At 37.1% G+C, this 14,945-nt stretch overlaps 6 protein-coding genes across 6 annotated transcripts; 4 read left to right on the forward strand and 2 right to left on the reverse strand.

Annotated features, from left to right (window-relative positions):
* Nucleotides 1-254: 254 nt before the first annotated feature.
* C9374_005979 (uncharacterized protein) lies at nucleotides 255-3,789 on the forward strand (the record flags this gene model as incomplete). Its single annotated transcript, XM_044695788.1, has 2 exons — nucleotides 255-931; nucleotides 1,020-3,789. 2 exons carry the CDS (start codon nucleotides 255-257, stop codon nucleotides 3,787-3,789), a joined length of 3,447 nt encoding a protein of 1,148 aa, XP_044547275.1.
* Nucleotides 3,790-3,901: 112 nt separating this feature from the next.
* On the reverse strand, nucleotides 3,902-4,690 carry C9374_005980 (uncharacterized protein; the record flags this gene model as incomplete). Its single annotated transcript, XM_044695790.1, has 1 exon — nucleotides 3,902-4,690. The coding sequence occupies one exon, from the start codon at nucleotides 4,688-4,690 to the stop codon at nucleotides 3,902-3,904; it is 789 nt and encodes a 262-aa protein (XP_044547276.1).
* Nucleotides 4,691-5,256: 566 nt separating this feature from the next.
* C9374_005981 (uncharacterized protein) lies at nucleotides 5,257-6,992 on the forward strand (the record flags this gene model as incomplete). Its single annotated transcript, XM_044695791.1, has 3 exons — nucleotides 5,257-5,397; nucleotides 5,536-6,280; nucleotides 6,346-6,992. 3 exons carry the CDS (start codon nucleotides 5,257-5,259, stop codon nucleotides 6,990-6,992), a joined length of 1,533 nt encoding a protein of 510 aa, XP_044547277.1.
* A 154-nt stretch (nucleotides 6,993-7,146) lies between these two features.
* C9374_005982 (uncharacterized protein) lies at nucleotides 7,147-9,927 on the forward strand (the record flags this gene model as incomplete). The annotated part of the gene is made up of 1 exon (XM_044695792.1): nucleotides 7,147-9,927. The coding sequence occupies one exon, from the start codon at nucleotides 7,147-7,149 to the stop codon at nucleotides 9,925-9,927; it is 2,781 nt and encodes a 926-aa protein (XP_044547278.1).
* Nucleotides 9,928-10,284: 357 nt separating this feature from the next.
* C9374_005983 (uncharacterized protein) lies at nucleotides 10,285-12,223 on the forward strand (the record flags this gene model as incomplete). The annotated part of the gene is made up of 2 exons (XM_044695793.1): nucleotides 10,285-10,773; nucleotides 10,967-12,223. 2 exons carry the CDS (start codon nucleotides 10,285-10,287, stop codon nucleotides 12,221-12,223), a joined length of 1,746 nt encoding a protein of 581 aa, XP_044547279.1.
* A 261-nt stretch (nucleotides 12,224-12,484) lies between these two features.
* Nucleotides 12,485-13,660, reverse strand: C9374_005984 (uncharacterized protein; the record flags this gene model as incomplete). The annotated part of the gene is made up of 1 exon (XM_044695794.1): nucleotides 12,485-13,660. One exon carries the CDS (start codon nucleotides 13,658-13,660, stop codon nucleotides 12,485-12,487), a length of 1,176 nt encoding a protein of 391 aa, XP_044547280.1.
* Nucleotides 13,661-14,945: the final 1,285 nt, after the last annotated feature.

The raw sequence follows: 14,945 nt of genomic DNA on the forward strand, positions 1-14,945 counted from the left end.
CCAACTGTACGCGCCAACTCCTGACGGTTATTCAATTGTAAATTTTTTTGAGGGCCGCTGCAGAATCAGCTCTAAAAAATAAGGCAGGAACAAACTTTCGTTCTCGGGAACTTACTGCTGAACACTGAAGTCAAAGGACTACTCCTCTACCGTGAAACACAAACCTCAGTTCCCTATTGGAAAAGGCTAAATTCTTTCGCCAATAATTAAAACTTCATCATCATCAACAGGCTGTACAATTTCTAATTGCGATTATGACTGAAGCGGAAGAAATTCATCAAAAAATTGAGCGGCTTTGTCTGCAAGCAACAGAAGCAATAGCAGCCAATAATTTAAAATCGGCGTTTGATTATGTAACGCAGGCAAAACAAACATTACCTGCCAATTCTTGGTCGAACGAATCATACTATGAACAAGCTCTCAGCGTGAATTTACTGTATGCAGAATGCGAGTATGTGTCTGGAAACCATTCATCAGCAGTGGAAGTATATCAGAATATTTTGCCGAATATTGTCGATACAGTGGATCGGCTGAAGGTCCGATTTCTTCTTCTCAAGTCAGCATCTGCATCATCAAAATATGAAACCATGTATGATGAATTTGTGGACTTATTGGCGTCAAACCCTTCCACTCATTGTCTAGTTGCTAATGGCGATTCATTCACGGAGAAGTGGATTGAGTCTGCGACCAATCAAATCAAAGACGTACTCCAGAATTTTGCTGATATGAGTGAAATTTTAGAAATGAAAGAATGTGCCGATGAAGAGGCTATTGCTTTTGCAAGGTGTATTCTTGAATGTGTGCAAGGAGTATATATCGGAAAGAATTCAAACAAAATCTTTCTCTTCGTGACTCCCTTACTCTTGTTTAAAACAATGATTGAAGATGGCCTCTATGCAGATCTTACACACACGATTCTCGTTTCTCTAGGGTAAGCTTGTTGTTTCATCATATTTTTCACCTAGAATTATTTCCTTACACGACTTGAATGATTTCAATATTGTTTGAACTTTTTGCAGCTGGCAGTTAGCATACTTGGACGAACCCAAGCTTGGATGCGATTTGGCTCAAGTCGGTATCAAATCGGCACGCGAAAACCACGCAGCAGAACCCAATTATGCTCTCACCAAATTCTTTGAAATTTGCATTACTGCATGTAAAGATGGTCTGCAGGAAGTGTTACGAGTTTCTGAAGAGGCATTTAAAGCATCTGAACAAATTGAAGAAATTTCTTGGGGAGCTCAAAGCGGAGCATGGCTAGCTCTTTCGTGTATTTTACTTGGTTTAGATCGAGACACAACGAATAACTATTTGGAGGAAGTTAAAACCTTCAATAGAAAGTACTCTAAAGAATTTGAGAGCGATTTGGTAACGTGTCTAGAGCACATTCCTAATATTTTATATGGTGAAGTGGAATCGTTTTCTCCTTCGTTTTTACTTGAAGGAATTGAAGAAACCACTTATTCAAGATTGATCATTTACTTTACAAAGGCGTTAATACATTTTGTCAAAGACGAATTACAAGAGGCAGCAGAACAAATTCATGAGGCTGACGACGTCATTGATGATGCGTTTGGAACGCCGTTTTATTTACTTTACAAGTGGTTTTCAATACTTATATTGACCTCATTTTACGAAAAATATGATGACATTTCAGCAACCAAAGGTAATCAAAAGAAGTCAAAACTCTCAATAATGGAAGTCATGCTGGGACCAAATGCAAAAGCTCCAAAAACCATGAAAGAAAAAACATTGGAGAGAATTTTTGAACACGAAAAGGACGTCATTGATCTCTACGCCAAGTATCCAGTGTTTATGGAGGCTGCCATGGGATTAACATCAGCAGAAATCGCCAAGTTGAATGGAGTGGACTCACTTCAAGTCATACAGCTTTATACATCAGCGTCTGAAATTGCTCAGCGTCAAAATCTTCACTTCTATACAGCCCTTATCCAAACACGACTGGTCGATTTTTGTTTAACTCACCAGACAGATTCTAGGATTTTACGAAACTATTTTGAGGATGCTCTTAAAACATGGAATTATTGTGGTGCAAGTTTGATGGTAAATAAGCTGTCAGAACAATACCAGATTGTTTTTTCGCAACGACACTCAGATGCTCACTCCTTACATCCTCAAGATTCTTTTATGAGTTTCATACCTCCTGATTCGATAGAGTTGTCAAATGTTTTTTCTCAACAAGCAACACATTTATTAGAGTTTACTAATGCCGATCGAGTTTGTGTGATTTTGAAGGAGCCCAACTCGTCAGACTTTAAGCTCGTTTGTGAAAAGGAACAAAATAACGAGACGGAAGTTTTTGAAGATTTATTACTTGTGGATGCAAGTTATAAACTTTGTGTCACAGCGGCCAAACTTGCCATCAAATCACGTAATGCCCTCACAATATCCAACATGCAAGGATATGAACTTACATTGAATCAATTGGCCTCATCATGCGAATATCTGCAGCAAAATGAGATTGTGAAAGAATTAATGGTAATTCCTCTTAGTTGTGACACGCTTGTGAGAGGTGCCATAATGTTAGAGGCATCTAACGAAGGAACCTTTACCAAGGCCTTGACTCGTAGTACGAAATTGATGTTGGACTTGCTCATGGATGGCTTGTCAAAACAGGTCGATCAACTCAAAACTCTCTTAAAATTTACTCCAACAAATAGCTTGACACAAATTGGAAAAGACTTTAGAACGCTTGAGCTCGGGGATTCAGCGATGAAACGCTCCACAGTGGTTTGTGTAGAAGTACGAAATTTTTCTGACCTCATGGAATCATTTTCAGTGCCAGAAACCTTGTCATTTATTAATTCATTCATTGGACAACTCACTCCAGTGGTTGAGAATAATGGTGGATTTGTGGAACGATCACATCACGGAAAACATGTCATTGTTTTTCCTGAAGCTCCTAAAAAAGCCTTGCAAGCAGTCACTGAAATTGTTAAGGTCGTTCGTCAATTTAACAAGGACTTTTCTGTGGGAAATGGCAAAAAAGTACCAATATCCATTGGTATTGGCGTTCATGTAGGATCGTGTGTATTTGGACTTGTTGGTACTGAAGCAAGGTTTGGCACAACATTATTTTCTGAAACTGTTTCAAAATGTTCCCACATTTCAAAGGCATCGAACACACTAGGCGTCATTATATGTACAACAAAGGACTTGCTCGATGCTTGCAATTTGACAGAGGTTCATCTTCAATCTCGAAAACTTGGAAAATTCTTGTTGAAGAATAAGAAAAATCCTGTTCCTCTATTCGAGCTCTATGCCAATGACTGGGTCGAGTACAGTTCAGAGACGTCAAAGCAAGCGATGAAACAACTCGATGAATGCATGGATTTATTTGCCAAGAAAAATTTTGATAAGGTTCTCTCCGTCATTCAAACGTTGGAAAAAACCATTAAGGAAAAATTTGACAGCTCTCAACCATCCATTCTAGGAAGTGTTCCACACATCAAACTCCTTCAGATTTATAGAGACCAATGTACAATGTTAAAAACAAAACAGTCATCCCCGTCTCGTGATTGGGCCGGTGAAATTGCTTTGGATCAAAGTTTTCAACCCAAAATAGAAGTAGAACACACCGTATCTACGCCAAAGACGAATGAGATCAATGAGGAATATGAAAGGAAACTACGAAGCTTACAATCTCAATTGGAACAAGTCAAGATGGAAAATGAGAATTTACGGTCGAACCTTAATACAGAATCGGGTATGGGTTGTTTTTGTGTTCCAAGCAAGAAGAAGGTACATCCAGCGCATGACCAACAATAAACTATTATTATGGATTCTTTTTGGACTCGAGTTGGCTGAGTAGTTTGTCCCACAACAAAAATTGTTTTGAAATTGTTAAAATCTGGAAGAAGCGGCAAATGGTGTTGAATTGTTAGGTAAAATTGTGAAACTGTTCACCACTTACCAAATCGTTATATGCACACAGTTTTTGTTGAATACTGAATGATTGTTGTGTGGAGGAGGAATCTATGTTGTCCATTTCTATTTGAAACGATTTCAAATCATTCAGCTTGTTACAGAGATCTGTGAATTGATTTCGATCGTTTAACGCGTCTAGTAAAGGCAAAAGTCGATCAAGCTCTTCAAATGATTTTGACAAACGGTCAATCATTTCGCTTTGATTTTCAATGAGTCTCCATTGTGCATCTCTCTTTAGAAGTTGCAAAGATTTTTCATCCATTTCTAAATATTCATTTGAAATAGTACCTCTCATACTATATTCATTGGGTAAGGACTCTTTTTCCATCTTTGCATCACTAATACATGACTCATATTCCAGTAAATTGCATTGTTGCATTTTAAGAATAAATTCTTTCATTAGGGGCGTTTCCATCGAGTTGTATGACTCCAATAAATTTCTTAATCTTTTTAAAAGAGATCCTTTTGAGAGTATGGAAGAATTATTTCTATTACTTTTCGTTAATGATGTTTTAGAATTTGCATGCGATTCATTCGGTTCACTGATCAATTCCGATTGGAAGATGGTTGTATGATTGAGAGTTTTATTCTTTGAATACGGAAGAAGAAAACTTGATGCTTCCCATTGCAACATTTCTAACGGAAATAGCCGACATTCCAATTCTTGACATCGTTTCTCGAGCCTTTCTATCATTTCTTTCTTTTTATCATGATTTAAGGATGTGTGCTTTTGAGAGGACATTTTTTATGGCGGCGCAATTGGTACTAGAAACCTGTCAGATATTCGTCAATCCCACGTCAGCTGATTTGAGTAAACTCCAAAGGAATCAAAAATAAAATGAGTGAGTCTCTTCCTGATTGGTTTGCAAGGGTTTGAAGAACCGAAGCAACTTGGGTTCTTACTGCAACAACAGACAAACTGAAACGAAATATAGAGGCCATAGGACGTTACACCATTATTCGCTTCAGCTGAAGCTTGTAAAACAACAGCGTGCCAACGAACAGCTCACGGAAGACAGATCCTTGCTAGCACCCTAAACCAGAACTATTACCAATTCTACTGCATGACATTCAACGAATAAATTTTTTTATGCTTTCATATTCATTTTTGACTTGACGAATATCTGACAGGTTTTTAGTGCGCTTCAACGTCGGATGCGCCGCCATAAAATTGGCAAACTGATCTTTCACAACATTCTTGACTTCTTAACAAATGAAGAAGCTTTGATAACAGATGATTTCAAGTGTGGTTCAAAATTTTGGCTCTTTACAAATTAATAAATTATTAATATAAATTATTCAAAAAAAATGCCCAAACACAAGAAGGGAGGATATTCATTCAAGAACAAGAGCGTTCATGATTTTGATTCCATACAGGGAATTTTGTTTACATGTAATAGTTCAAGGCAGAGAGAAGCCGTTCAGGAAGCGATAGGATTGCTTGAGCAGGTATGACGAATTTTATTGTTTTCCAATGATGACCGTTCTCCCAATCGGGATGAAAAATATTATTTTGAAATTTATTGGTTTTATGGTTATCACAATTATTACTGAATTCGAAAAATACTAATTATTCGGAAAACGTAGTTTGGAGAAAAAATTGTAGAAAATGATACCTTACTCTCCGATATTATAGAAGTGTTAGAAAAGGAAAAGACAAAACAACAAAATGCAACAAAAAAGAGACAAAACAAGATCAATCAAAAATCGAAAAAAGAAAACCCGGAAAAGAAGGTGAATGCATTGACAAATCAAATTGCCTCATCAGAGCCTGTTGTTCAATCCAATCAACAACCAGCAGAAGATGCCATTATAGAAACAGTTCCTTCTCTTAGTGCCTCCAATTCCGTAATTAGTAATGAATCTTTATCCTTTACAGCAAATACATCAACAGAATTACCGAGCGAACAAGGAGCTCCAAGTATGCCATCATCTACCACTGAACAGACGACAACAGCAACCTCAGCATCGGAACAAACTCAACACATTACTCAAACAACACTGACTACATGGCAAGTTAAAGAGAGACAAACACCTTCTGAAGATATTGACTCGAAATTATTGCCTTGTGATTTTTTGGAAGGTGAAGTTAAAATTGTAAAAGATGGTAAAAAAGATTTTGAGAGTTTGGAAACAGGAGTTACAGGTCAAATATTTATCAGAATCAAAAATAGGAAAATATCACCACTGGTTTTGTGCAAGAAAATGGCAAAGAATTTTGAAAAAGCTCATTCTAGAATGGAAGACATTTCATCACGTTTTCTTTTCAAAATGTATCCAATTTTTGACCTTTTTCCTGCCAATGAGAAAAATTTGACCAATCGATTTCAAAGTATGTATATGAATGAATTTGAAAGAGTGAACATTTTGTGTGAAATATTTTAACATTTTTAAAAGAATTATTGGAGGATCATAAAGATGATCTCGACAAACAGTTGAAGTATATGGTACATTTTAAAGCACATCACAGCAATACACTCCAAAAGAAGCTAGCTCTGGACATCATTGAAGAAAAAGTGAAACATTTCAGTGTAGCTGAGATCTACCATCCAAACGAGGAATTTTATGTTTTTCTTATTAAGGGCAGATGTTTATTGGGATACGCCAATGAATGTCAATCTTATAATTTTAACATTAATGCCATGAGACTCATCACTACTCAGGAACAAGAATTGAAAGAGAATCAAAGAATGGCCAGTAAGAGAAAACAAAACGAAACGACTGAAGAAGCATCTCTAGAGATTGCTGACATGATTGAGGACACCACCACACCTGCAGAACCTTCGACAATCACAGAAGATGAGATGGCTGTAATAGAACAGACAACCACAGAAGATGACAAGATGACATCAAGCTCATCAACAAGTTTACCTGAAAATTCTATTGTTATGATTGACATGGACGAAGGAAATGACACGACAACAGAAACCTTACAAGATGAAACTCCCATCACGTACAGCACCGTCACGAAACATATTTATTCCAAACGACGAAAGATTCAAAATCATCCTTCCATTGAGTTAGAAGACATTAAAGTGATTTAACATCTTGTTGATGAACCCTCATGCATTCTCATGATCATACTAAAGGATCCGTGGAAATCACAACAACACGATTCGCCTCCACAAAAGGAATTGCATTTCCCGAACGACATGTCGCCAAATGTCATCACACAAAAATAACTGCTCGCTCAAAAAAATGTTCCAACAACAGCAAGCGGTTGACAGGTCAGCTTTTGAACACCATCATGATGATCCGGTGTCAACCACCACCAACAACAACAACACCACACCAGTTCACACAAACGATTCAACAACAGAATCATCAACAAGTTCAATGAGCTCCGAATGGATTCCCAACTCATCCCACTTGAATCATCATCACGAAACCATCTGTACCTCTCCATCTAGTGAGGAAAATCATCAAGAACGTCGACATCGAATATTATTACCTCATTCGACGAGTTTGAATGACATTTCACAAATGTCAGATGAAGACATTAAAATTCTTTCGAACATTCGACGTAAACGACACAATTTTATTCATAACGACCAATTAGCAAATTCACCAACACAACAACAACATGAATTATTGGAATCCAATTCGATCCATCCAACCACACCAGACACTCCAACTTTGATGCAAAAGAATAACAATACACCATCCATCCGTTCGCACACAACGATCAATACTTTTGGATCTTCAATCGAGTCAGCGGTCACTTATAATTTATTACATGATTTCACAGAAATTGTAAATAATCCATTATTTGGAGAGCAAATTGAATTGTATTATTTTAGAGGAATTTATCCTGCTGTAGATGCTCTGTATGAAACGTTTGATTATGAAGCTGCTTCTCATTTATTGAAATCGGGATTGTTTGATTTTGACACTTATTCTGGATTTTCATTTTTAAAGAAATTGGAAGAGACAAGTGACACTTCGCGAAAGGTTCGAAAATTGAATCCAAGTGGCAGCAGTAACAATTTATTGTTACATCATCGAAAACTTGAAACAACATCTCATGAATCTTCACTCACAAAATCCTCCTCATTCATCCACACTTTACATCAACCTGAACCCTATGAACATTATTTTTCATGTATCGAAGTAAAATCTTTGGAACCACTCTTCACTCAGGAATATCAAGACAAGTATGACGGATTCAATGAGAGAGAATCGAGTACAAATATCATTCGAGATGAAAATGGATCTGTGAAAGCAGCAAGTTTGGATAAATTGATCGTGCTACTAACCTCGAATGAAGAATTCGATAATGAATTCATGCAATTATTTTTACTGACCTACCGATCGTTTACCACGTCGACTGAACTTTTAGAAAAATTAATTCAAAGATATAACACTCCACCTCCTGAACAATGTCTCTTGTATGAGAGAGAAAAAGATTTCGAACGATTGAAAGTTTACTTTGAAAATTTTCACACCAAAATTTTAAAACCCATTCGATTGCGAGTCGGTCAAGTGATGAGTTCATGGCTTCAACATTATTATTATGACTTTAGAGAGGATTCACAATTGAAAATGAAATTGGAACAATTTATTTGTGAAGAAATGAATGAAACTGGAATGAAAACTCTTTCAAAAACTCTTCAATCACTCCTACAGAGATCTTCGAAACGACGTGAAACATTTAAATTACAACAATTAGAAGAAGTGAAATTAAGGCATGAAATTGAGGGAACTCTCCAGCACCATGCCATGACTTCAAACTCTTCTCAAAATCCCTTAAAGAAAATTGCAAGTTTGAATCGTTTAAACCATTTTTCTGAAGTGGAATCTCTCAAATCCACACCGCTATGGCAACTTGACAAACGAACCATTGCTCTTCAACTCACTCTTGTCACGTTTCGACTTTTTGAAAAATTAAGACCTAAAGAATTTTTAAATTTAAATTGGATGAAAGAAACTCGACGAAAGAAAGCTCCAAATATTTATGCCATGATTAATCTTTCGAATGAAATTGGAATGTGGGTGGCTACAGAAATTCTCAATCATGAAGAAGTGAAAGAGAGATCCTATGTGTTGAAAAGATTTATCAAAATTGCAAGTGAATGTGAAAAAACTCACAATTATAATACCATGTATGATATTGTGTCGGGTCTGAATTCAAATCCCATTCATCGATTGAAAAAGAGTTGGGATCTCGTTCCAGAAAAGTGGCGAACAAAATTTCAAGAATTGGTCGAATTGACAAGTCCAAAAAGAAGTTATGCTGCCATGAGACAAGCTCTCTCGAATTATGCAGATCAAACCGTTTTGCCCTATATTGGCATATTTTTAACAGATTTCTTATTCATTGAAGAAGGAAATTCAGATTTTACCAAAGAAGGAAATTTAATTAATTTTTCTAAAAGGAGATTATTGGGTCAATTAATTCGTCAAGTTCAAACCTATCAACAAAATTCATTCAATATTGACATTATTCCAATACTACATCAACGATTGACTCATTTATTGTACAGACCTATGGAAGAATTATATGAAATTAGTTGTAAATTAGAGGCACCTCCTGCACAACCTAAAAAGAACAAGAAGAAACCACTCGTTGTTGTGTACAGTACCGAAGAATTGGATGATACAAAACGTGTGAGTGTTGAACCAGCTTCACCATCAGTGGTTGCAGCAACAAGTACTGATCTTTCCGATGAATGTCAAAATGTCATGACAAGATCTTCATCACCCATCATCCAGAGATCATCCATGTGTGAAATTACCATAACCACCTCAACCACGACGACATTAATGAATGGTGAAACTATTGTCACGTTAGAATTGTCAAGTAGTAGTTATCAAGAAGATCCTGCAATGGTCGTCACGGAAATTCAACACGATGAAGAAAATTTCACAAAAAAACGAACAAATTCTGAACTAGTGACTCATACTTCACAAGATCATGCAACACCAAGTAAGGTCATGGATGAATCTCATCATCATTCCCGAACGAACAGTAATCATTAAGATTGAAAATAGTTGTTCATCTTCTGCAAGAAAAATTAAAGATGAAATCTGACAAATCGAATAAGGACGAATAAACCTATTAACATGTTTCGTCGTTTTTTGGTTGCAGCTAGAGCAATGCGTGACCTTGCATGGAAACCGTGAAAACCTTTTTAAAATCCGCTTGATTAAAAACTCAACAAAATGCGGGAATTGTTTGGCGCCATTTTCAACGCTTGCATCATCAAAAAAAAATTCAGAATTTTCGGAGTAACGGCCTGTCATCATTTTTTGAGAAAATTCTTTTTTCATCATCAGCAACAACTATTGATCATCGGCCGGAACCAATATTCACACTAATTAACAACTGTTGTAAAAATGTTTTATTCTGAATTTATCCTCACCAAGAAAGGACCTCTTGCCAAGGTCTGGCTTGCAGCTCACTGGGACAAGAAATTAAACAAACAAACGATTGCGAGCTTGAATTTAGAGAAATCTGTTAAGAGTATTGTGGATCCATCGGTTCCTATTGCTCTGAGAACGAACGGACACTTGTTGTTGGGTGTGGTCAAAATTTATTCCAGAAAAGTGAAATATGTGTTGGCCGAATGTAATGAAACTTTGACAAAGATTAAATTACAGGCAAAAACTAAAGACGTTACCGATGAGAATATCAATATGCCTGTTCAACACATGGTCGCTACTAAAAATCAAATTACATTGCCAGAAGTCAGTGATTTGGATTTGTTGTTACTTCCTAATGCTGCTGCCATTACTTTGGAACTTGGAGAAAATTGGCAAGCTAATATCAAAGATATTACATTGGTTGATTATGCAGCATGGTCAACAGAAGAATCAATTGAACCAGTATGTATTTGTTTTTTTTTTGAATGGATGAAATTGACCAAGGTGGATCATCAACTGTGACACTTGTGACATTATTGTGTTATATTTGTTTGATTTATTATTCATGATCATCTCAAAATGACGATGATTTTAATAATGACACTCTCTGAAATGATGGATTGCATGTGAAATATTAAAACTTGGTGCAACTTAGGTTTCATTGGAAGTACCAACCACTCCAGGAGGACCAGGTGTCACAACACCTTTATCAGTTGAAGCTCAGAGAGCACTCAGCACTGGTTTGCAACCTCCATCCACTGGTGGTGTCATGCTTGGTGATAAGGCCTTTGAACAAGGTATCAATATTCAACAAATCATGCAACCATTTGGAGGACCAGGTGAAGCCGTTTCACCAGGTGGAGAACCAATGCAATTTGGTGAAATTGGTGGATTAGGAGGAATTGGTTTTGAAGAGCCTATTGAACCAACACGAGAAGAGCGAGCTCCTCAAGAAGAACAACCTGAAGAAGAAGAAGCTCAACCCACTAAAAAACGTAAGAGAAGACCAGGAAAGTTAATTCATGACGATCCAACCAGTTACACTGAAAGATACTACACCAAGAGATTGAAGGAACACAATGATTTGTTGACAGAAAGAAATCGAGCTCCTGCCACCAGAGAAGAATATGAACAAGTAGGAAGAGCATTACCATCTCGAGATATTTGGAAGCAAGCTCCATTCCATATGGATCTTCCACTTGGATTTATTGATTTCTTCTCAACATCCATTGACAAGAGCACAAGTAAGGAAAAGCCCACCAAAGAAAAGCCTGGAGCTGTTCCTACTGCTGCTTTAACACCTGATGAAAGAGAAAGAGCAAGAGCTACCATTACTCCTGGTGTGACACCTGGAGAAGGTCCATTGGAAATTGGTGGTTTTGGAGGAGGTTTTGATATGGGTGGACCTACTGAGGTCTTTGGTGCTGCTGCTGAACCAACTATTGGAAGACCAAGAGCAACCATGGGACCAGGAGAGTTGTCTCCAATTGCAGCTGATCTTGACATTAATGAAGATATCAATGACATGCTTATTACTGCTACAGCTTCCAAAACAAAGACTCCTCTCACAGATCAACGCAAGAAACAAATTATTGAAGATAAGAATAGAATTGAGAAGGAATTGAGAGAAAAGGCAGCAGCAACACCTCAAGTTCGTGTTCCAGGTGTAGCTGTCACAACTCCATCCCCTGCTGGTGTGACTGAAAGAACCGTTAAGGTGTTAGCCATGTTAGAAGAAGGTTTTAAACAAGCAGATACTGACACTCTCAGTCTTACAGAAATGTTACAGGGAAGAAAGAGACAAACTGCTGCCAGATGTTTCTACGAAACACTTGTACTCAAGAGTAAGGGACTTATTGACGTGGCTCAATCTGAACCTTTTGGAGAAATTTTGATCAGAAAGGTCGATTAACCTTTTTGCGTGTAGAAATTTCAATCTCTTCATCATTCAAAATGTATTTATTAGCTCTCTAAGGCAATCCTAAAAATGTTCACAACAACAACAACACTACATTAAAAACATCATGTTTAAATGTTGACAATGCTCGAATAGGTTTGTTGAAATAACGAGCAAACCGAAATTTTTTCATTGCCAAATGTCTTTTGATGGAAAGTGATTATACCAAAACATTAAGGAAATTTAATTAGTATAACAAAGTATGCAGCATCCAAATTACAAAATTGGTCTTTCTAATTCATAAGGTTCATTGACAATTCTTTCGTTCTGTTCAGACTCCTTGCAAAGAACCACGGCATTATGGAAGAGAGTGTCTCTGTCATAGTGAGCCTTTGAAATATCGGTAAGCTCCTTTCTGCGTTCAACCAGACTTGAAGCGGTTGAGGTACGGCAAATATAGAGAAGCTTCTTACATAACTCCATATCATAAATGGAACATCTTTCAGGATACATTAATTTCACACATTGCACGATCATGTTCTCGTATGCATCCAAAATATTACCCATCTTGGAAATGGATTGAATCGTGTATGAAGGCATGTGAATCATTAAAAGTCTATCTTGGTCGCTTTGTTTGGACTCATAATCTCTCAATTTTGCCTCAATATCTGCTTCAATACCTTGCACATCTCTTTTGTATTTCTTTGTTGATGCATTGAGGGTTTGTTTAGCATACTGGCAATAATCTCTGTTGACCAAAACCATATTAATAAGAACTTTCAATAATCTAGTATATTCCAAAGAGTATTCGCTCTTCATCATTTTGATTCTTTCGCAATGATCTTTGTACAAGTTGAAAGCACTTTCAATATCCTCGCTTGTGATTGGTTTTTTAGAATCTGACTCTTGCCATATGGTACCCAACTTCTTGGCAACTTGAAAAACGCGTAAATCTTCCTTGTGATATTTTGAAAGTGGTACATAGGATGCTGCAGCTCCCTTTTCTACTTCATAAAGTGCTTGACGAACTTGAACTCCGAGTACCCACGGATAAGTTGGTGAGGACTCTTTTGCTTGCAAACCAGCCATATACTCATCATAAGAGAGTGGTTCCTCTTTGGGTAATTCAAGAAAAGGGTTTCCGTTCTCATCGTATTTTAACTCGGCATTCTTGTATTTTTCAGTGGCCTCTTTGATGGCCATTGCTTCCTTGTAGAGTCTTCTCTCCTCATTTCTAAAGGTTCTCAAAGGTCTTGTTAATTCATGTTCGTTTTGTTCAGCCAAATTCAATTCATCCTCATCAAACTGATGTTTCTTGTAGGAACATTTTTGAATACTATTTACTGATGAGAGAGAAATGATTGCCGAGTGATGATGAGTGGAAACAGCAACACCCGAAAATACCTTTGATGACGATGAAGAGGAAGAACGAAGAAGAGCTCGGCTCAACATTTTTTTTTCAAAATTTTCATAATAAAAAATATTCATCAAGCCTTGTTTTTCATCCAAGTCTGAAATTGTTGTCGGGAGTTGAAGAAGGACAAACATCGCTGGAAGGAATATTGCTACAAAATCCCGAGACATCCTTGAGCAATGTAATCATAATTTTGTTTGTTCTGATGGAGGAAACATTCCATAAATTTACGGACATTTCAAATTTAAAAAATGTCTTCAGATCAACATCCTTGCAATTACTGTTCAGGTCGTTTCCAGGTCGACCACAATACACATTGTCCCTGCTTCCATTGTGGAAATAATTCTCTCATTCTGTGTTGGAGTTGTAAACATGATCGGACATGTCACTGGTGTGAAAAGTTTTATTGTGAGGAATGTCTGAGTCATGATGATGATACGTTGAAGAGTTATTTTGGTCGTTATTACTGTGCAGAATGTATGAATCAGACATCGGATGATGACCAGTGCAACAGTGATGATGAATCAATCATCTGTTGTTCCAAATGTGATGCAGAAATTGATTCTAGTAGCACCTATATTCCAATCGAATGCAAGGGATGCTGGTCACAGTTCTATGATCTTTGTGAGAGTTGTAAAGATCAATACATTTGTCAAGATTGTGGAGAGTACATTTGTGAAGATTGTAGCAACCGGTTTACTGTTACTAGCAGTCATTCGAGCAACATGTGCATGAGGTGCCACCGTGAAGTAGATGATTCTGGAGAGAAATTTTGCCCAAATTGCTGTTTCTTGTGTAGCTTTTGTCCAGGAATTGTTTGTAAAGAGTGTCATCAAGGAAACAAGATGAGCTTTAGGAATACTTGTCATTGTTGTAAGCTCTCGATGTGTGATCGTTGCAACGAGCATTGTTGTTCAAAATGCTTTTACAACATTTGTGTTTCTTGTGTCAAATTTTGTACGTTTGAGAATTGCTGCAAAGTAATTTGTACAAGCTGTTGTAGAACACAGAAATCGGTGAAATGTACTCTTCACAACTCAAAGAAAAAGAGAGACAGATGCAATTCCATGATATCCCAAACACAACAACTTGGAGACATTATTTTTGACTTTAACAGATAATCATTGAGAAATACACGGCATGGATTGGAATACATCTATCTCTGCAGAGGAGTTCAATGATTGGGAAAACCACTCACCTTGTTCAGCAAATTTTTTGCCGCGTTTCAAATATTTTACAGCTCGCAAAAATTGAAAACATCAAACCTTCTAGGAATTACAATTACGAGAGAGAACAGTCAAAGGTGCAGTTCAACCCCGATCC

The sequence above is a fragment of the Naegleria lovaniensis genome (assembly GCF_003324165.1).
Source record: "Naegleria lovaniensis strain ATCC 30569 chromosome Unknown tig026, whole genome shotgun sequence".
Taxonomy (NCBI): Eukaryota; Heterolobosea; class Eutetramitea; order Acrasida; family Naegleriidae; genus Naegleria; species Naegleria lovaniensis.